General features: G+C 34.9%; 1 protein-coding gene across 2 annotated transcripts in view; it reads left to right on the forward strand.

Moving 5' to 3' along the window:
• LOC100370816 (sodium/potassium-transporting ATPase subunit alpha-3) overlaps positions 1-18039 on the forward strand; it is a 65740-nt gene extending 47701 nt beyond the window's left edge. Inside the window, exons 4-19 of one of the 2 annotated variants that reach the window (XM_006819663.3) lie at positions 100-303; positions 1054-1167; positions 1993-2127; positions 3576-3693; positions 4696-4964; positions 5437-5659; positions 10275-10386; positions 11102-11234; positions 11382-11750; positions 12102-12238; positions 12579-12796; positions 13477-13578; positions 14519-14673; positions 15134-15403; positions 16169-16401; positions 17050-18039. In XM_006819663.3, coding sequence (XP_006819726.2) covers positions 100-303; positions 1054-1167; positions 1993-2127; positions 3576-3693; positions 4696-4964; positions 5437-5659; positions 10275-10386; positions 11102-11234; positions 11382-11750; positions 12102-12238; positions 12579-12796; positions 13477-13578; positions 14519-14673; positions 15134-15403; positions 16169-16401; positions 17050-17170 — 2913 coding nt within the window. In that variant the 3' untranslated portion in view covers positions 17171-18039. The remainder of the gene's footprint in view (positions 1-99; positions 304-1053; positions 1168-1992; positions 2128-3575; positions 3694-4695; positions 4965-5436; positions 5660-10274; positions 10387-11101; positions 11235-11381; positions 11751-12101; positions 12239-12578; positions 12797-13476; positions 13579-14518; positions 14674-15133; positions 15404-16168; positions 16402-17049) is intronic. The other variant, XM_085499224.1, reaches the window with a different exon arrangement.
• The last annotated feature ends 4846 nt before the right edge of the window (positions 18040-22885 follow it).

The raw sequence follows: 22885 nt of genomic DNA on the forward strand, positions 1-22885 counted from the left end.
TTTTGTTTGAACAATTCATAATAACTATAGAAAGATTTACCAAATATGTATGCTACCCCCAAAGAAACCATGCTAATCAGTCATAACTTTCTATTACAGGGTCTTACAACAGCACAAGCAAAAGAGTTTTTAGCAAGAGATGGACCTAATGCATTGACACCCCCAAAGAAAACCCCCGAATGGGTAAAATTTTGTGCCAGCTTATTCGGTGGTTTCTCAACATTACTCTGGATTGGATCAATTCTTTGTTTTTTTGCATATAGTATTCAAGTTGGAACGGAGGAAGAACCGCCAAATGATAACGTGAGTGATTTTGTTTGGGGTGTTTAGATTATGTTAAATATTTAAGTCTGCATTGGCCTGAATTACTGAAATTTTTAAGAACTTTTTCATCTCAATAATTGTTAGCACTTTGGAGAATATTGTTCAATTTGCATTGTTTCGCTAAAGTCAACCATGCATCGTCATTATAAACCTGTGTGTAATAATGTTAGGGAAAACTGTATTTGATTAAATTAAATTGAAAGTTTTGAATTGGTGCGCCAAGTAGCTGGATCCACCAATCAGTGTTCTTGTAACAACACTTTGCAGGATTTCACATTTGAACCAATAGATTTTGCCGTCTTATATCACGCCATAGCTTAACTGACATAAACACCGGACTGTGTGTTTCATTAACCAACAAGAGTGAATAAATGTTTATAGTTGAAATTCTGCAAAGCTATAATGGTAAGACGACTACCAAATAGGTGAACTTTATCTGGCGTAAATGATTAAAGTATACCCAATCCAATCAAAATTCAATTTGTGAGAAATTAAATTGAAAAAAAATTGGGTACAGGACTCGTTTGTAAAGATGCAACCATTTCTCTCTACTAATACCTGGGTGACAGAATATGTTCTCACATAAAATCTATTCACCCACCTTGAATCTACTAACATTGTGAATGATCAACTTTCTACGATTGTCCTATCACATTTAACAATGAATGAATTTATAGCAATATCTTGTACTATTCTAGAATTATAGTTAGCTTTACATTTCATTTACAGCTCTATCTCGGTATTGTATTGGCCGCTGTGGTCATAATTACGGGATGTTTCTCGTACTACCAAGAGTCAAAGAGTTCTAGGATTATGGACAGTTTTAAAGACATGGTTCCTCAGGTAATGCAACTCAAAAATTTGCGATGGGATTTAGTGAGGAAATTTGTAATTGGGGTAAAAAAACAAAAACAAAAAAAAACATAGCATGATAAAGGTGGGAATGAATTCACTGAAAGGTGGGGTGACATACAAATTTATATATGGACTATTTTTTTGTAAGAAAGGTAAGGATGTAGTCTCTGCCAATCTTCCAGTTAGTTAGTGCAATAGTTAACATGCATACCAGTATCAGAAATCATGGAGCAGTGTACTAAATGTGTTTAAAGTTGAGTATTTTGTTTGTTTGTTACCTGTGCTGTACTGAAAGAGTATCTAATAATGGGTCTCATACATGACCTCTCTCTACCTACTTCCAAAGGCTACACACCCCCTGGTTCTTCAAAGAGTGGGTTTCAAATTCACTAAGTATTTTTCAATTATTCATCACAAACAACGCAAGCTAATGCATTGAATTTCAAAATAGTTGAAATTGACAAAAAATTTACTTTAAGAATTATTACCATATTCAACAGACTTGACCACCCTTGTGCGATAAAACTCGTCCACCCTTGTACTGTTTCTATTGAGGTAAAATATCAAACACCCCGATGTAGTTGCAGGTCAATCCATGCTTTCAATGTGTGTGTGTTATGTGTATACGTGTGTGTGCGTGTATATATATATGCGCATTATTATTGTACAAAGTTATCAGAGTAAAATGGTACATCATGCTGAAAGAATGCCCATTGACTTCTGCAGTGTAGTTATTATTGTCCATGGTCGAGATTAGATTAACTTGTCAATTTGCATATATCCTGATGAACAATGTGAATGGATAATCTGTAGGAAGCATTGGTGATCAGAAGCGGTGAATGGCTCACAATAAATGCAGAAAAAATTGTTGTTGGGGACATAGTTGAAGTAAAAGGTGGTGACACGATACCAGCTGATATTCGTATCATTGAATCTCGTAGTATGAAGGTAAGGGTTTCTTCAGTTGTATCTCCTGTATATTGCATGCTTTAACCAGTCTTGTCTTTTGTATTGAAACAGGAAGCACTTGTCTTGCGTAACAGTGCCTGGTCAACAATGAAGGCAGACTTCCTTGTGAAGGGTGACATTGTCGAAGTGCGAGGCGGTGACTGCATCCCAGCTGATATTAGAATTATTGATTGTCACGGTTTGAAGGTAGAGTGGCCTATCCCCACCACTCCATCCCAATCCATTCCATCCAGTGTAGTCAATCTGCAGCCAGTCACTAATTATGTCTTTCATTTCAGTGTTTAGTCACCGTTTGCCTATACTGTTGGCAATATGTGTAAAGCCAGCCGTCGTTTTCATTTTCAGCCACCATCCGTCTCGCCAAACTGATCGCATCAAACACATATCACAATGTCCAGAGATTTTGATTTCATTTCAGAGTCCACACCAATTTATCACTGTTTGCCATTTATTTTGACCAATACATGTTTGTTGTTCAGCCAGACATGGTTTTATTTTCAGCCACCATCGGTCTCACCAAACTGATCGCATCATACACATGTCAGAATGTACAGAGATTTTGATTTCATTTCAGAGTCCACACCAATTTATCACTGGTCGCCATTTATTTTGACCAATACATGTTTGTTGTTAAGCCGGACATAGTTTTCATTTTCAGCCAATACATTTGTTTTCACTGAGCTGATCACACCAAACACATGCACACATCAGAACATACCAATTAATGTTTTCATTTCAGTGTCTTCAGTAAATCAGTTTGTTGACATATTTGTTAGCATGGCTGACACACTGGGTTAATGCATTTTCAATGTTAAGTCCATCCAGGGTATCGCTGAATCTATCAACCATGCAGTACAACACAATAATTTGTCTTCATTTAAATATTGAGCATTTCAACGATTGGTTTCATCCTCTGTGTTCTTATTGTGGACTTCCTCAATTAAACTATAAACTGCCAAAGTAGATATATTTTGATGTCAATCGTTTAATTGCTGAATCACAGAATAAGGTGTGTTTGAACCGATTCAGGAAGACTCTCCCAACATAGGATTTATACAGTTGATACAACTAGAAAGCATGACAAAAAATAAATAAAAATAACTTTCTTACTGAAGTTCCAAATTTTACTGTGATACATCAAGTACTGGGTCACTGGGTTTAAATTTCGCTGATTTGCCATTACAGGCATATTCAGTAGGTTTTTATCATTAAGATAATGTGTTCTATGCTCAATTTTACATATTCACTGGGTTTTAATTTAGCGCATTTTCCAGTCAGCGCAATAAGGAAAATTAAAACCCACTGAATAGTACAACTGGCCAATACCATCTTCTGTGAGATCTTTCCCTAATTCTGGTTTCCTGTCCAATTTTTGTCTGATATACAAAGCCAAACTTGTTAATATGCACAACTACTTCCTTATTCAGGTTGATAACTCTTCGCTTACTGGAGAGTCTGAACCACAGTCAAGGTCGCCTGAGTTTACCAGTGACAATCCCTTGGAAACTAGAAATGTTTGCTTCTTCTCCACCAATGCAGTAGAAGGTAAGATATTGTCACATGACATAACCTTGTGTGTGTGCATCTGTATTAGAAGCTGCGGCTTCTATTAAAAAGGTACAATGCAACAGAAGGGATGCAGCTTCTATTAGAGCATCTACACATATGAGAAATTGTGAATGTTTCTCAATTGTTCAAAAAGCATGGGTGTGACTTTTAATACAGATTTTACAGTACTATTTAAGAAATTCCTCGCTTTGGCTCACGTGATAAAAACATGCTGATATATCGATATAGATATATATAATCAGCATATCTTCATACCACTGCATGCTGGTAATTTGCATGGAATATCTTCATCCAACCATATTAGGAAATGCAAATTCCAAATATGGATTGGGACAAAAAAATGACAATGTGATGAGGCTTTTGTAAATGTTTGCTGCATATTGATATCTTACTATGTTAAAGTAGGCATACTTCCATAATGATTTATGTATACCAATTCCTTATACCAATGTGCGTGTCTTACTGTTTGTACTAGTAAATGTTATTGCTGGAAAAGCTGGGAAAGGATTGACCAGCTTTGTTATTAGTCCAAGAAAATTGTTCAGCTTGGAATGTGTCTGAACTCTTCATTAGTGTGCAAGAATGTAGGAATGTACCAAGAAAATTGTTTTTCTGGAGTAAATTGTCGTGTATTACTTATGAATGGTCAAAAAGTGCATGTGGATGTTAACAGAATGATGTAGTTTGGTCACAGTTGCGCAATAAATGATGGACTATTTTGGGCGTAGCTATAAAATGTGTCACCAAAGTACTTGCACGTGTGCATGGATTCCAATAGTTTGTGCTGTGAAGAAACTCCATTAGAAAATAAGTATTGTGTAATTTGTAGTGAGAATTTATTCAAATAGATTTGTTTATGAATCTTGTTTCTTTTCAAAGTGCATTTTTTCAATATGCACCTGTATTTTCTGTTTTAATGCCACCTCTGATACTATAGAAACAGCTGTAACAATTCTCTTTTACTTTCTCTTGTTACAGGTACTGGTCGTGGTATTGTCATTCAAACTGGTGACAAAACTGTGATGGGACGTATTGCAAACTTGGCTAGTGGTTTGGAAGTTGGCGACACTCCAATTGCCAAAGAGATTGCTCATTTCATTCACATCATCACCTCAGTCGCTGTGTTCTTAGGTGTCACTTTCTTCATTCTGGCTAAGATTTTGGGCTATGGTTGGTTGCAAGCTGTTATTTTCCTCATTGGTATCATTGTTGCTAATGTACCTGAAGGTCTCTTGGCTACTGTGACAGTAAGTGTTCTACACTGATATTTTTGGGTCTACTCCTTGCATCAGAATAAATACTTTAAATATGTAATGAGAAAAATACATTTTTTTTGTATTCCTATACATCAAGGCAGTGTTATCAAATTGTGCATTAAAAATAAGTGCACTCTCAGTATGTAAAAACGTAGTGCTGTTTGGAGTCGCTGAAAAATTGTGGAATTAGCAATAAGTCGACAGTGGTTTCTTGTCTGTTTTGTGTTCCAAACAGACTATGCTTGAACTTTTTAATTTTTATGTACAGCATTCAGGATGCTAAAATTTTTGTGTAATGTTAAACATTGGCTAGGGTATCCCGTTGTTTTTAACAAAAAAATGCATAAATTTTGTTTCTCTCTCTTGGAGAAGTTGCAAAACCTTTTTTTTTTTGTATTAACTTATTTGATACATTTAAACTTGTTAGTGGAATATGTATATCTGACATTTCTTCTTCCCTCAGGTGTGTTTGACTCTGACAGCTAAACGTATGGCCAGTAAAAATTGCCTGGTGAAGAACTTAGAAGCTGTGGAAACTCTTGGAAGTACCTCAACCATCTGCTCTGATAAAACTGGTACCTTGACCCAGAACCGAATGACTGTCGCTCACATGTGGTATGATAACCAAATCGTTGAGGCTGACACAACAGAAGATCAGTCAGGTAATAACTCCGGGAATAATTCCGGTAAGAACTTTCCAGTTTTTCTCTGCATGAAATGCACTGTTATGTTAGCTGCTCAGTGCCTTCCCTAGCTCCTGTTCCGTCTGGTCCGGTCTATATGTTGCTTGTTAAAGTAGCATTGTTCTTCACGGTGAAATACTTCTGTAAGTTTAAATATTTACTTGTGTCAAAGTTTTATTAAATATCAGGATCCAGCACATTAAATATATGTCAATGTAGATAAAACACAGATAAAACAAAAAAATGTATTCCAAGCATTTTGGCAATCATTTTGCATCAATTTACATTTGATATAGTGTTGGGTTTACAAAAGAATTTAGTAACATTTTGACTTATCTGTTTATCACACGTACGACTGGAACAATCAAAACCAATTCTGTATTTCCTCCATTTATAAGTAAAATGCCAATTTACTAGCTTGACATCGTCTACACCTTGTACTGCAGAGCATTCCGTGCAGTCATTAGGAAATGAGTCAAGCTAATGTAAAATAAACTCTTACTGGTCCCTCCTAAGGCCAGACTTTTTTTATTCCTTGTTTCTCGAGTTTTTTAGGGCAATTTTTTCAAGGGCGAGAAAAAAATTAAAAATTTTTTTTTATCCATTAGATTTGTGTGATTCTCAAAGAATTGTAAGTGAGATCATTGATCGGAGAGAAGAAATGAAATAAAATTGTATTCCATGTATAACCTTGTTTCTCATCTGCGCGAGACTTCGGTACTTTGATCATGATACTCCCACAATTTTATTTTTATTTCATCTTCGGCTCCTGTTCATTCGGCCGGTTCGCGAAACAAGGGATAATAAAAGTCTGGCCTAATGGTGTAAAAAAAGATGTTCATGTTTCACTTAACTAGAATGATGATAGCACATTGAAATTTAGTTCATATTCATGACTTGTAAAAGTTACACATCCTGGTATTTTAAGTGCAGGCAAATTACATTTTTATTTTCCCAAATTTTCTCAACCTGGTTCACCAAGAGAAAGGGTCAGTTTTTGCTGTCCTAACAGTAGGCATCTTGAGTTATTAAAATCTTGGAAATCAAGCTTGGTTAGCTTGTTGGTCAGCTTGTTGGTCATCATGTAAAAAAGATTGAGCGACTCTAAAGGACTTGTGTCAGGGTTCATAGCGTTGGGGAAAATTCTTTAAAAGTCTTTTGATTTTTTGAGGTCTGGAAAGTCTGAGTTGTCTTTAAATTAAGGGAAAAATAAATCTTTGAAAAGTCTTTAAATTTCTTCATAGTTATTAATTCATTTTCGAAAAGGCCTGTTTTCTGCAGGGAACTACCATATCCTCAGAACTTTGAGCTTTGGTGATGATGCTGTCCTGAATTTAAGGGTCAAAATGTTTTGGAAAAATGCAAGAAAGTTTGGGAAAAGGTCTGGAAAAGTCTTGGAAATCATTTGGTTTTTGGTGTTATGGACCCTGTATATTGTCTTATTTTTCTACTGTGGGAACGAGCATCACTTGATGTCACTAAAAAATCTCTGCGTCAATGCGGTGTCGTTTTGGCTTGTAACGCTTACTGAATAGTGTATTATAATTACTGTCAGAAGTCCACGATACCCCCAAAAAATACCAGGATGAGTGACCCTTTGGGGTCGTGCATAAGGCCCATTACAATTGAACACAATTTAAGTCCACTATCATTAACTAAACAAATTGAGGAAATACATAAGCAGGCTTGAACTTCAGAGGCATCAAAACTAATCGACTTGACGCCCTATGAGTTTGCGTGGCTACATTTTGATATTCTCTATACTGTGGGATATGATTTTATAAAATTTTCCCTGAAAATGGGTTACCTCATGAATGCGAAGTTCAAGCCCCAGCAGTACTTTTGATAACAGTCGTCAATGTTTAACTGTAGTATTATAGGTCGGAGGTCATTGAATAGTGGTAGAAATCGATACCATGTAACAGATACTGTAAAATACTTTATTTTTAGCTGGAATTAATTTAATGTTTTGTATGGAATTTATTTTCACTGATTTCTTTCGAGTTGAATGTAAAATATAGTAAAAAGGGTATATTCAGCACATTTTATTTTCACCGATACATTCCTTCAGCGAAAATTAATTCCAAGTGAAAATAAAGTATTTTACAGTAGAATGTTTCACGAAATTTATGCTGCACCATGACCACCGCCCTCAGTGTTAAGAATTCAGTGTAAGCAAATCCTCAGTTCAACTTGTACAGCACAAGACCCGAAATTAAAAAAAAGTGAAGTGTGTTATTACTGCATCATTATAAATGAAAGTAAAAGGTCTTTCTACACAGAAAATAAATAATTGATTAGGAGTTTTATACATAATCTAAATTTTGCAATACTGAGCAATATGTACATTTCATTTATGAAAGAAATTCTGAATGAATATATTGAATACATTTTTTTTCTGTTGGCACAACTAAATATACTGAAAGTATGAAGAAAACCTCCTTAATTCACCTTTGAACAATCAAAGGTTAAAATATCTTTGCTGGTCTGACAATGTGCAATGTTTTTACTTTTTTTTACTTGCCAAAGGATATAAAATACTCACCAGCTTTCTTATAGTATATTTAACCAAAAACATGCATGTGAAATATTAAAATTGGCAACAGCAACATGTCGTCAGAATTTGTAGATGAGCTGCTTCCACGTTATTGGCCAGCATACTGTTCGAATGATTCATACCAAACTGTTGAAAGATTGAAGCACAATAGATATATGGGTCTCGTATAAACAAAGATGGCGACTTTGACTGGAACAAGGATCAACAAGATGTTTCCAAGCTTTAATTAGGCAATTTTCATGCGATTGGAAGGTATTGAAGGAGTCACCCGTCGGTAATCAGTGCAAGTCGCGCCCAGGTCAAACCTCATACTTGTGATTTCCATTTTAAGAACGCATTGGATCGTGGGAAAATCAATATTTATCAACACAAATGTCGCACATTAATGCGATTCCATAAACTCTTCCATAAGAATGTACTGTCGTAATTAATACTAGTTTTTAAATTTGAACCGTATTATCTGAATCATTTGAACATTAGGTATATGAACCACTTCCACTTCTTCTTGTGCTGTACAATGTTTCGCTGAAAGGAACGTGTAATAAATTAACACTGTAATCTTTTATGCATGTTTGTTGTACTGGTTTGTTTGCTCCTGTAGAGTTCTCCAATCAGAGGTTGAAAGTTGGAAGAAAACTTACTTGTTTGGCTTTTTCTAGCCTTTTTTCACTCAAGAATAGCAAGAACTGTCGAGTATAAATTTGAGATTTGGTGATTTTAATGGCATTTGTTCTGAACAAATTCTGTGAAATTCAGTGAAATTTTCCCTCGCAAAGTTTGCCTGAATCTCTCATGAAATGAATGTTTTACCATTTATTTTGAACCGTTCTAATTTAGCTGAGCATTGTAAGACAGTGAACAGCTCCCATATACACAAAATGTCCCAAGAGCATTAAGCTGCTGGTGCTATTTCTTAATAAAAGTAATTCAAATATGGAAAAAACCAAAACATTTTTTTTTAAACTTTCGGGGTAGGGCATGTGTGCTACTTGGCAGAGGTGACTTTCAACAAAGTGGTGGAGAACTTTTAGAACTTCTTTATATAGAAATTAACATCTACTAAATCAAGCTATAGTAGTTTTGCTTTATTTAGTTTTAGTTATTAATATGTACTGTAAATCGTTCAATTTTCACTGCTGGAAATTGTTAGGATTTCTGGATTTTATGGCATTCATGTTTGATTCCAGAGATATTTCCACTGCAAATAGATAATGTGATTTTCACTGAATTGTGAAAATAAAGTGGTTTAGGCGGAGTAAAAAATCTGTTTCTCATTTGCATGCGCATCATTTTGAAATATGCGCCTCAAACGTTTTTTTTTTTTTTTTCGTTCTAAAGCATTCCACAATGCGCTTGTACTCGCACTTGCTCAAATTTCTCCTGTTTTAGCTTGGTATTCAAAAAAACAAAAACACATCACTGCCTCATTTTAAAATTTCCATGAAACAAACAGAATTATTTTTTTTCCCCTGGCCTTACAGTACTGATTTGATTAAATGCGACAGTGTATTGCACGTTTCTGTACGGTGATGAATAAATGTCATGGTGCTGATGAATATGGCATAGTGTTTCAAGTAGTGTTCAAAAAAAATGAATGTATTGATCACTCGCTATACTTCTAGTTCGTGTTCTGTATATACTATGCTGGGTTTCTGCTATGGATAAAATCGTTTTAGCCACTGGATACTCAATTGTTTGTTTTTTTACCAGTTTACCAATTTCCAACTTGTTTAAAGCGGGAGGGTTGTCACCTACGCACACGTGAGAATAAAGTCATAGTTGTTTCTCATTGTAAAATCTGTTTTCGTCTGTTTTTCCCCAACAGTTTTTCAATCGGTATAAAATCAAAAATATTAAATTCATTTTTGATACTTAAAACAAATACGCCAAGTGAAATGCACATGACTGATGGATTATGGTGGCTGTTGTGATGTTACGACACCATCAGTCCAGTTGAGATGTATTGTTGATGCAGCAGCAATTTAATTTTAACTATTTTGCTTACAGTATACCCTGTGATGAGATGTGATATCTAACGATACCACTTATTTTGACTTTCAGGTACCTCCCATGACAGAAGCTCTGATACGTGGAGAGCACTAGGTCGCATAGCGGCACTCTGTAATAGAGCTGAATTCAAAGCTGGACAGGAAACTGTACCAATATTGAAAAGGTTATTATTTTTGACACTCAATGTAGTACTTCGTATGGGACCCATAACTGCTTGTTGACTTATTCATAGGCAAACGTGCAAACATCGCCTCCATGAAATGAAGAAAAACTTATGGCAGGCAATGTTAAAATGATTTACCTAACTCAACTCAGATGGTTCAGCCAATTATTTTGAACTTAAATGGATTGCTGATACTGTGAATTTATAGCTATACGTTGTGTGCAATTTTTGAAATAAACAATTTTTTCTCTCTGAGGGGAAAATATGAAGTCAGTTCAGTTCAATTATAAATATTTCTATTGTTTTGTGTTTTGGTGTGGGTGAACTCAAGATAATGAGACGTTTCAATTGGAACTACATTTTCAGAACAAAATAATTGGCTCTATGGTAACAGGCCATAGAAAGTGGTCTTGGATGAAAATCCTACAGTACATCCACTTCAAACCCATAGTCAATGCAAAGCTGCTTGTAAGATTGTACTTGATTGTCTTTCCCTCCTTAACAGCCTAATATTTAGATCAATAAGAAAGCAGCAAGTCTTTTCGTTGTACGCTTAGACTTGAATCCAATTTCTGAATTGCCCTTGTAGCCTTAAAAAAAAATCAAAAATGAGATATCCCTCCATTTTGATATGGCCCGACTCTGATAGTGGTAAAATGTATTATATGGCTGTGTGTATAAAAACTGTACTAACGATTTTGCTTTGTTTGTGCAGAGAAACAACTGGTGATGCTTCAGAGTCAGCATTGATGAAGTGTGTAGAGTTAACAGTCGGTAATGTCAAACAAATGAGAGAAGACTACAAAAAAGTTGCAGAAATTCCGTTCAATTCGACCAATAAATATCAGGTATTTTTACTAACATTTTTCTGATCCAATACCTAGGTTATGCAAATACGTGTTCGTCTGGACCACTATATTTTCTGGGTAGTTATCACCTGCACACATAATCTAAGTTGTGTAAAGCATTCTCTCACTCTCCACTCTGTGTTTCAGGTATCAGTACATGAACAGCCTGACCCAGAAGATAAACGTTATTTGCTTGTCATGAAGGGAGCACCAGAACGTATTCTAGATCGTTGTACCACCGTTCTCATGCATGGTAAAGAAATTCCCTTAGACGATGAAATCAAAGAAGCCTTCAACAATGCCTACCTTGAACTTGGAGGACTTGGTGAGAGAGTGCTTGGTTTCTGTCAGTATCTCCTGCCAGAAGATGAGTTTCCACTTGGTTTTGAGTTCAATGCTGATGACGTCAACTTTCCATTAGATGGTCTCTGCTTCGTAGGACTGATGTCTATGATTGATCCCCCACGTGCTGCTGTTCCCGACGCCGTTGGTAAATGCCGAAGTGCTGGAATTAAGGTTTGTTGTAGTAATCAAGATCTTGATAAAAACATGCCAAAAAGTGCCATTTCCTTGATAAAAACCTACTAAAAATATTGTATTACTTCTAGACATCAACATTTACCTTGAAAGACACTATCTTTTTATCACTATATACTGGTAGTTCACTGAGCAAAATTGAGATGTATCCATTCCATAGAAAACAATGATAAAACGTCCTAAAACAGATATGCTGTTTACATTTCATACAGAGATTTTCTCCGAACTGAGTACAATGACCCCATATTTTTATTCCATTTTCTTCATCCTTGTGACATGAAATATGTAATATTATGTGTAGCATTTATTTAATATTTTAATGCTCTGCAGGTCATCATGGTTACAGGGGATCATCCAATCACAGCCAAAGCTATTGCTAAAGGAGTAGGTATTATCTCTGAAGGTAACGAAACAGTAGAAGACATTGCAGCTCGTCTTAATATCCCGGTATCCGAAGTCAATCCTAGGTAAGAGTAATTTTAGTGAATATTTTTGTAAATTTTGGTAAAAGTGATATTTTTGAATTCTTGTTGAAAACATAAAGTCTGATTGCTTTAATACTATACATATTGTTCATTTTCTAATGATATCTTCTGTTCTTTAATTGAAATGTGTATTGCTAACAGCGGAGCTACCTCAGCCAACAGGCTGCTTGTTTCCCATTTAATTGAAACATGTTTACAAATTACAATCTTCAGAAATACAGATTGATCAATATTTTACGCAATGCCTAACCTTTATCTGTATTTCTGAATAAAACTAAAAAATATGTTCAACTTCATCTTCTATACTTACTTGTTATTTTAGAGATGCCAAGGCATGCGTTGTTCATGGTGCCGAACTGAAAGACTTGACCAGAGATCAGCTTGATGATGTTTTGCAATATCATACAGAGATCGTGTTTGCTCGTACTTCGCCACAGCAGAAGTTGATCATTGTTGAAGGATGCCAGCGACTTGGAGCCATTGTGGCTGTAACTGGTGATGGTGTCAATGATTCTCCAGCTTTGAAGAAGGCAGATATTGGTATGTTTATGATCTCAACTCATTTTAAAACAAACAACTGGTCAATGTTCTCGTGGCAGAGCTACGTTACAAAACGTGAAATATACATATCCTTGTTTATGAATATATGGCTACTACCGTAAAATCTGTATTAGAAGCTGCATCCCTAATGGAAGTCGCACCCATTCTTTTTGAATAATTGAGAACCAAAAATTCATCATTACTCGTATGTGTAGATGCTCTAATAGAAGTCACATCTCATCTGTTGCATTGTACCATTTTAATAGAAGCCGTGGTTTCTAATACAGATTTTACAGTAATGTTGAAATAGTGGTGCAAAACGTATATATTAGTGAAGTTTGTAGCAGCACTGGATAATTACCATTTGACCACCACTCTAGATTATTCCGCATTCAGTCTTGTTTTAACCTATGCGATTACCACTGTTGATAATTACCTCAAATAAACAATTATAGCATCTTTGTTGAATTATATCCCTTTTGCACTTGTAGAAGCCCATCCTGCAACAATTACTAGACATTACCTGTTTACATCACCAATGTTGTGCTTCTAAAGCGCAGTGTTTTTTTTTTGTTTGGCTTGTTCAAACAAGAACAATCCATGGTGCAATTCTGGGGGTTTGAGGAGCCCCGCTTTGAGTGAATAATAATTCACTGATCATACTGTCAATTTGTTTACAGGTGTTGCCATGGGAATAGCTGGTAGTGATGTGAGTAAACAAGCTGCTGACATGATTCTCTTAGATGATAACTTTGCCTCTATTGTAACTGGTGTTGAGGAAGGCAAGTATCAGATATTTTCTGCATTGATAACATAACTTACAAGTATTTTTCTTAGTGAAAACAAAGAATTGGTCATTGAGATTGCTCTAGATTTTGTAAAATCAGAACTGATTTCCTACATGTGCAGACTTTTGTCTAGAGTCTAGATGTACTGTAAAACGCGTCTTTAGCTAGCATGTTATTTTAGTTAATCCACAATTTTGCTAAATTAAGATGTCGCTAATTAAAATAAAGTATATTCTCACAATGAGATTATTGGCACTTTAGCTAAATTAAGATTCAGATAATCAAATTCGCTAAAATGGTATATAGCTATTTCAAAGTGTTTTACAGTATTTACATCATATCTATGTGTAAATATGTAAGGACTGTATACTGGTAATCAACAATATTTTGAAGCAAAATAGGTAATCTGTTCTAATTTTACACCCTCAATGACAAAATCTTACTGTTTTTACTGTAATAAACTAAAACTCGCTTAGTATTTGTGTCAAATTATTTATAAGAATACGAATATAAAGTAAAGAGAAAAGAAAAAAGGGTATGTCAACGTCACAGCATATTCTTTCAAAAATTGGTAGTGATGATTACTATTAAAACGGGTAACTGCACTATATAATAAACATTTCAGATATTCCTATCAGAAGCTTAACATCTAGGGAGGGATCAGTTTCTTCTGTGACAACCTCTCTCCCGCCAGTACAGTGTGTTGAAATTGTTCTGTAAAATATGTTTTATGTGTCTTATTTTTCTTGCAATTATTGTTCTTTATATTCTCCAAAATAAACTGATAAGCAGAACCACAACAATACCAGACAATTGTGGCCATGGTGCCGATGTTGTGCCTTTGTGGGGAAAAATGTATTTTCTAAATTTAAAGCTTGTGTACGTTATTTATTCCACATCCTCTTCTGTAACAATTGTTCTCCTCTCTCCACAGGTCGGTTGATTTTTGACAATTTGAAGAAATCCATCGCATACACACTGACAAGTAACATCCCCGAGATTACACCCTTCTTAATGTTCATTCTTTTGGACATACCACTTCCACTTGGTACTGTGACTATTCTGTGTATTGATTTAGGTACTGATCTGGTAAGTACATGTGCTCAAGATCTTTCAAAGCAGGTGTAGTTGGGGATTGGAAGTGTCATGGTTCTGTGCCTGTAATCTCGCGTCATCTGTTTGTATTTGAGCCATTTCACGCTCTGGATAGCAATCTGTGGTTTGTCTCGACTATTCAAGCTTTACATAAGAGTATTCAAGACGCATGTCATGCGTTTGTCAATGGTGGTGTTGAGTGGACGAAAAAAAATCATGCATTTTGCCCAATTATTTTCTCCTTTATTTGTAACTATACAGTACTTGACAAAACAAGGTGCATATCGTACAATTTCATAACCATACTCAGCAAAAACCAGGTGTATTTCGCCTTTTCAAAACCACATGTTGCTAAACAAGGTACATCTTGTACATTTTCAAAACCATACCTGGCAAAACCTTAACCCAGGAATTTTGAAAGTAAGACAAACAATTGAAATGTTATCTTTTCCAGGTTCCTGCCATCTCCCTTGCGTACGAAGAAGCTGAAAGTGACATCATGAAGCGTAAGCCTCGTGATCCTAAAGGAGACAAACTTGTAAACCAGCGTTTAATTAGTATGTCATATGGACAGATTGGTATGATTCAAGCTAGTGGTGGCTTCTTTACCTACTTTGTCATCATGACAGAAAATGGATTTCTGCCATCGCGTCTCTTTGGTATCCGTGCCGACTGGGATGATAGGGAGCAGAATAGTTTACATGATGCTTATGGCTCTGAATGGGTAAGTTACTTGATAGTTTTCTATCAGGGATGATGTACTGTAAGATGACTAATTTTCACTGGGTTTAAATTTCACTGATTTACCATTTCAGGTATATTCAATGGGTTTTAAATTCAAAGTTTCGTCATTTAGATAATGTGTTCTATGCTAAATTTTACATATTCGCTGGGTTTTAATTTAGCGCATTTTCCAGTCAGCGAAATAAGCTAAATTAAAACCCAGTGAATAATTACCCCCTTTCCAGTACTTGAATTTATTTCTATATTAAGTTTGTTAAAGTCGTGAGAAGAAGCCGTTTTCCAGTTCACTGTAATTTCTCATCCCTGCAACAGTTGACCTTCGCAAATCAGACAACCAATAAATACTGAATAGACCATTTTCCGTTCACTACGAGAATCGCGCGTTATGCATAAAATCGAACGTAAAAACAGGACAAACAAAGGTCGTAGTGGCGTCAAACATCGCGTGGGATTTGACAAACCCGAAAGTATTTTGGGGGACATTTCCATGCTTAATAATGTGCTGTCCACATTTGATGATAGGCAATTTCGATTAAGCCAGGGTATTCGGAAGCAATATTCCTCTGTCGAAGATCGGCCGGTCGATGTGAGCTACGAAATAAAGAAATTTGAGTTGAAAATCAAATCGTTCGATTTTTACAGCAGACGTTCGACGTGCGCGTCTTTCATGCGTCTCACGAGATCTCGCAATTGTACGGAAAATCGCCTATTTACTGAACATATTTTTTATCTGCTCTTGCTGTAGACTTATGATCAACGTAAAATATTGGAGTACACCTGCCATACTGCTTTCTTCACAAGTATTGTCATAGTGCAGTGGGCTGATGTGATCATTTGCAAGACCCGTAGGAATTCCATTATACATCAAGGCATGAAGAACCACATGTTGAATTTTGGATTGTTCTTTGAGACTGCTTTGGCAGTGTTCCTTTCCTACTGCCCTGGTATGGATGTAGCTCTACGTATGTACCCTCTGAAGTAAGTAATACACTAGTCATCTTTCTACTACTTTTGAGACATTGAAGGCAATACACTACTTTCTCGGAAGTCGATTTTATGGTGTTTTACTTGACTGCAATAGTACTGCGAAATCTGTATTACAAGCCGCATTTCTAATAATTGACTGTCAACAGCCCCTCTGACCTAATTGTTTTATTTCCAACTAAAATGATTTATTCAAATGAAATACCAAAGGCATGTCAAGCAGGCCTGAGGGACTAAGGGCCGTTACACGCCATCACTTGCCATTGTAGAGAAACTCTTATAGCTTGTGAGAGGGGTACAATATTTAATCACGACTTTAGTTTTATTGAGTGAAATGTTTGGAGAACCTTTTACAATTTTTTGTTGGTACATCCCAAGAATGGTCTGGCATTTGGCAAATGCATTATGGCGTTTGATTAAATCATTTATTTGGAAAAGAACCATTAAACCAGAGGGACTGTTGACGATCTACCCTAAGAGAAGCCACACGCACTCTTTTTAAACAATTGAGAACCAAAAATTTACCATTTCATGTTTGTGTAAATTTGCTAATCCATCTGTTGCATTGTGCCATACAGATTTTGAATATTTTATATATTTTTGTGTTCTATAATTGAAACAAATTTTACTTTCATTCAACAGATTCTTGTGGTGGCTGTGTCCCATTCCATTTAGTATTCTCATTTTTGTATATGACGAATGTCGTCGCTACATTCTTAGACGTAACCCTGGAGGCTTTGTAGAACGAGAAACATACTACTAATTCAAAAGACGTCCTGCAGAACATTCCAACGAAGCTCGCACTCAAATTACTCCGATCTTGTTACTAACATCTATCAGTTATCGCAGGAGGAATTTCAGTGTGATTGAAAGGCCGCAAACCATACAAAGATTTTGAGTGTCTGCAGGGCTCATTTCCCATTGTGCCCTCTTCGTCCTTCACTTTATGACTGCAATGGATTCATCCTAATAACGAAGAAATTTACATACCATCTTGAATCTTTCTGAGTGAAATGGGCATTGTAAGGGTTTTTTATTCATATGCAAATGTAGTTTACTTGTACAATGACGTTGACTGGGGGGGGGGGCATTTGGAAACTTGACCAGCTCCTTAAAAAATGTGAATGAAATGTTTTAATTTTTTTTTTCATACGGTCCATTGATTGACATTGGGTTATTTGAATTAGTTGCCATGGCAATGTTAATTTGTCGCCATGGCAGCAGAATATTTTGATTGCTAATTTGTAACTTATTACTGACCCATGTCTCTGTATATTTTTTTTTTTTTAAGTAGAGAAAAAAAAGTAAAGTTATAATAACAAATCTTAATTGCCTCCACATACACCCATCAGTTGTATGCTCTGATTATTAGGCTTTGTAGTTTTGCAAGAGTCTCTTCTTATTACTTGCTAGGACCCAACAAGCTGTTGAATTATGCACTAATTTCTTTGAAACAAATAAATGGTTTTACCAATTTGCTTCAGAACTGAAAATATTGTAAAAAATGAAGTATATATTACTCTCGGCATCTTGCAATGTGGTAAGCTTTGTGCACAGTGTCAAGACGTGTAACAGTACTCTATCGGAGTTTTTAACTTTACTTAGGTTGCAATTTATAATCATAATAACAAATGACATTAATTTAGTTTTTTTTAGCACAACCAGTTTGTAACAAATTAACAGATTTTATTGTTGCATAAGCATACATTGTAACTATTCTATTAATGGCTGAATGTATCCATGTCTGTGACGAATCTGAAACTACGCTTTCGAAAATACTTTCAGGGACTTTCTCATGGTAGATTTACCGCTTCCACTTACCCGATTTGACCCCTAGTTTGGCTTCCTGTTATATCACTGCTTTTCTACCAGTCGACTAAATATATATGGCGCTAAATTCTTTCATGCACCTTTGTTTGACTGATTGCAGCCTGTATACTGCGACAATGTTTTGTATATAGCATTTACTTAATTATGTAACAGCACAAAAACATCGTTGAGTTCATTTACTGCAAAATATACAGTTCTGCATTATTAGAACCAAGTTTTTCCCCCAGCTTTTGTGCATGGCTATGATGACGTAATACAGTTGCCCACCAACTGTATTATGCTGCTTGCATTGTTGTATAGTCGGCTTGGGAATGGTCCCCTTGCAGCGAGTTTGAGATACACATGGGTACATTCAGTCATTTTCACCAATGTAAATAAATGAGCTGACCTTGTCAAGTTGTACATCATTATTTTGCTTTTGAACTTTTTATTTTTTTTCCCAGCAGTTTTAGATGTCTGCTTTATGCAAATTATAGAAATCTGCTTTTTGAAATTAAAAAAGAAAATGAGAAAAAAAATATAAAGAAATAATTGAAGGTTTACTAAAGCAATATTAATCACAGTGACATTTTGTTTGTTAGAGCCAGTTAAGATTTCGTTTGTACATGTCTGTAAGCTGATAAAAACGTGCCATATTTTAAGGAAAGTATCTTTTCATTTTTGTGGTTCATAGATTGCCAACGAAGCTAAAAATGTTTTTCACATTTTCAGTAACTTAGGTGGTCCAGTCATGTGATCAGCAGCAATTCTGTTGACTTGAGTGGTTTGATAGTGTACTCCATCTTTTCTGGCTCTTGCAAATACTGATATTCAGGGGTTGACCATTCAAGATTATTGGGGGGTGGCTGAAAGATTTGTTAAAAAAAAAAATGCACTTGCGAGCTTGACGCAGAAAGAGATTGCATGCACAAAGTGTTGCAGGATTCAAAACAATTTAAATATTCGAACAAGAAACTGCAAAACAAATATTTCGCAAGTCGCTCTTTCAGTCCACCACCCATGATTTAAAATGTTTGACCCTTTAGTTCATTGTATGTATCATTTTCACCAGATGGACACGATTTCTCATGTATATTGTAAAATTAATAATCAAATTAAAGATATATAGGATGTTCACAAACTTTTTGATGATTTTAATGTTTTGCAGAGTTCCTTGGGTTTAGTCTGTTATGTTGGTATTCGCCATGGTGTGATTAAATAACTAGATCTTTCATGTGAGAAACAAATTATAGCAGATTTTAATAAAATGTAAACAAATTAAGTGATTTGGTGTACAAAGCCCGGTTTGAGTGAGTCTAGGTTGGAATATATTCAGTAAAATGGTGTCTGTGGCTGCCTTTTGTGTCCTGTTTTTAAAATAAGTTTTATTTCTGATATGCCCTTCGGCCAGTTACTGTACTTTTATTTTTAATTTCAATCAAAATTAATGTGCCGGTGTAGATTCGGGTATGTTGAGTGGCGTAGTCATGTGGGCAGTCTGCCACGAATTTTCTTTGGTAACTTAGGTGGCTTTATAGTAGAAATACTTGTTCGGCTATCCTTTATGTTTTGAGATTCTCTTTTTTATTTAGACTAACAAGAATATTGATCTCTGGTTTATTATTAGACATGTATTTTCATTGAGTGAACATCACATTTTTAATTTTAACTTTCCTTCAAATAAAATAGTTCATCCCAAACATTGAAGAAGCTCATGGACCATTCCATTTAGGGAATTGGGGGTATACAAGCTATATTTTAGGTAATTTGAGCTGATTTGGTGTACGTTGCACTGTTTCTTGACGTGTAACAGTGTGGCCTGCATGGTGCAAAATAAAATTATTTCAGGAAGGTATTTAATTATTTGTTTTTGTACAATTATTGGTATTGTTTTAAGTCTCATTTTTCTACCATGATTATACTTGTGAATTTCTGTGACTAGTAGGTACCGAATGTTTTATCTTGTGTTCCCAATTGTCAAATTTTTTCCTTGCAATTATACTGAATAAAAACCTAGTTCACAACCATTGTTCTCGCATGCAAGGTTTTTTTGTTTATTTTCAGGCATGTTGGTCAAAATAAGTCTCTTAATAAAGGCACATGTACTTTTTATAATAGACAAGGAAATTTCCTTTTTTGTCTGTTATCGGCATCTCTAATAAAAATTTCGGGAAGTATTTGTCCATATTCAGAGATATTTTCCTCTGCAACACCATTGATGAAATCAAAATGGTCACCGGTCTGCCATTTTGAGTCAGGTCGTTAAGCCAATACATCTGTACCGATATATCTATGACATGTATAATGAATATATAAAATTTGAACATAATCTGTCAAAGATGTGAGATATTGCACTAGAATTGCATTCATTGAAACAAAATTACCACTAGTCGGCCATTTTGAATCTGATCTGAAAAAACAAAGGTCCCATAATGTACAATATATGTACCAAGTTTGAACAAAATCCATCAGTAAACAGAAAAGATCTGGTCTGGAATGCCAGAAATACTTTATTTCAATGATTTTTTAGCACAAAAATGGTTAATATTTGGTCATCTTGATGCGCATATGTATAATATGTTTGAATGTAATCTGTCCAGGCATGTCTGACACGTGTGCAGATATCTATCCATAAGTTCCCGTTTTCGGACAGTGTCTGAAGACTAAAAATTAATAAGATAAAAAAAAATGTTTTTCTGGTCAATTTGAAACGTGCGAGTCGCACCTTGTTTTAGGGGCTTCTGCCCAAAATAGTAATGAAAGAACCAAAAACCAATTTTAAGCAGAAAAAAAGTAAGTTTAGAACTCCTGTGTTTTTTACTCCCGTGTGCGAAGCACAAAAGGGAGTCTTTGCAGTTACCCTGTCTGTATGTATGTATGTATGTATGTCACTTTTTTGTTCCACCGTTATCTCAAGAACCACTAATCAAATTTTGGTGAAACTTGGTACATAGATGCGCAGAGTTAATTAGGTTTTGGTAAAAATCTATGAATATTAAGTACCTAATTTGCATGATAATTAGCTGATTTTTAGCTGTTCCAAGACTGTTCCACTGATATCTGAAGAACCACTCATTGGATTTTGATGAAATTTGGCACATGAATGCTCTGAACTAGTGCGCAGATTTGATTAGTTTTGGGTAACTATCTATGAATATTATTTACCTAATTTGCATGATAATTAACTGATTTTAAGCTGTTCTATGACTGTTCCACTGATTTTTGAAGAACCACTCATTGGATTTCAATGAAACTTGGCACATGGATGCTCTGAACTAATGCGCAGATTTGATTAGTTTTGGGTAAAAATCTGTTAATATTATTAATTACCTAATTTACATAATGATTAATCAATTTTCGGCTTTTCCACTGATATCTCAACATTTCAATAAAACTTGGTACATAGGTACATATGACACTGCACATACCTGATAGTTTTTAGGGTAATATCAGTACATATTAATTACCTAATTTGCATAATTAATTAATTTTCAGCTTTTGATATTTCAAGTAGTAATCATCACGTTTCAATGAAACTTGGTACATAGTTACTTGAGGACTGTGCAGAGATCTAATTAGTTTTTGGGTAAATATTTGTGCATATTAATCACCTTATTAGCATAATTAGTTAATTTTCAGCTTTTCACCTGATATCTCAAGTACTAATCACATTTCAATGAGACTTGCGACATAGATATTCTCGGACTATGCAGAGACCTGATTAATTTTGGGATAAATAATTGTGCTTTTTAATTACCTAATTTGCATAATTAGTTAATTTTTTGCTGTTCTATAATGTCTAAAAACCACTCATTGGATTTCAATAGAACTTTTAAAAAGTACCCATCACATTTCAATGAACGTAAGACTATGCACCATATTAGTTTTTGGTAAATATTTATGCTTCTTAATCATCTAATTAACATAATTAATACTGATATCTCAAGTATTGATCATCACATTTGAATAAAACTTGATACATAAATGCTCTAGGACAATAGACAGTCTGATTAATTTTGGGTTAAAATCTGTTCATATTAATTCTCTAATTAGCATAATAATTAATATTTTTTTGGTTCTTATCACATTTCAATGAAACTTGGTACATTGTGCAGACATTATTAGTTTTACACTTAAATCTGTTCATATTAGTTACCTTATTTGCATAATTAGTTTTCAGCTATTCCATCAATATCTCAAGTACTGTATAAGTAATTTTGAATTAATTTTTAATGTCTCCAAAACTCTCAGCACACGGGAGTTCTTTCTAAGCTTTCTTTGATTTGTATTGTAGGCATGAAGTACAAATATGAATACTGTATTTACTATATTAAAACATGAAGCAAAAAGTGTATTTATTACATGCAAAATCATTGAAGTACTTCTCATTTTCCTTCCAATGAGGCCACATAACCGTGTATAGACTTGTCAAATGCCTTCAATATAATATGTCCATATCTGCAGATATTACTTTGGCAAATTAATGAGGTCATACAAACCCATGTTTATGGCTTATCCAAGTTTCATTGAAAACTGATGAGTGGTTGAGAAAAGCTAAATATTGGCTAATTAATATGCAAATAATGTAATTAATATGCAAGATTTCAACCAAAAAGTTATCTGGTCTGAGCATTATATGTACTAAGTTTTATTGAAATCTGATGATTGG

This window comes from Saccoglossus kowalevskii, chromosome 5 (assembly GCF_978046115.1).
Source record: "Saccoglossus kowalevskii chromosome 5, keSacKowa6.1, whole genome shotgun sequence".
NCBI lineage: Eukaryota > Metazoa > Hemichordata > Enteropneusta > Harrimaniidae > Saccoglossus > Saccoglossus kowalevskii.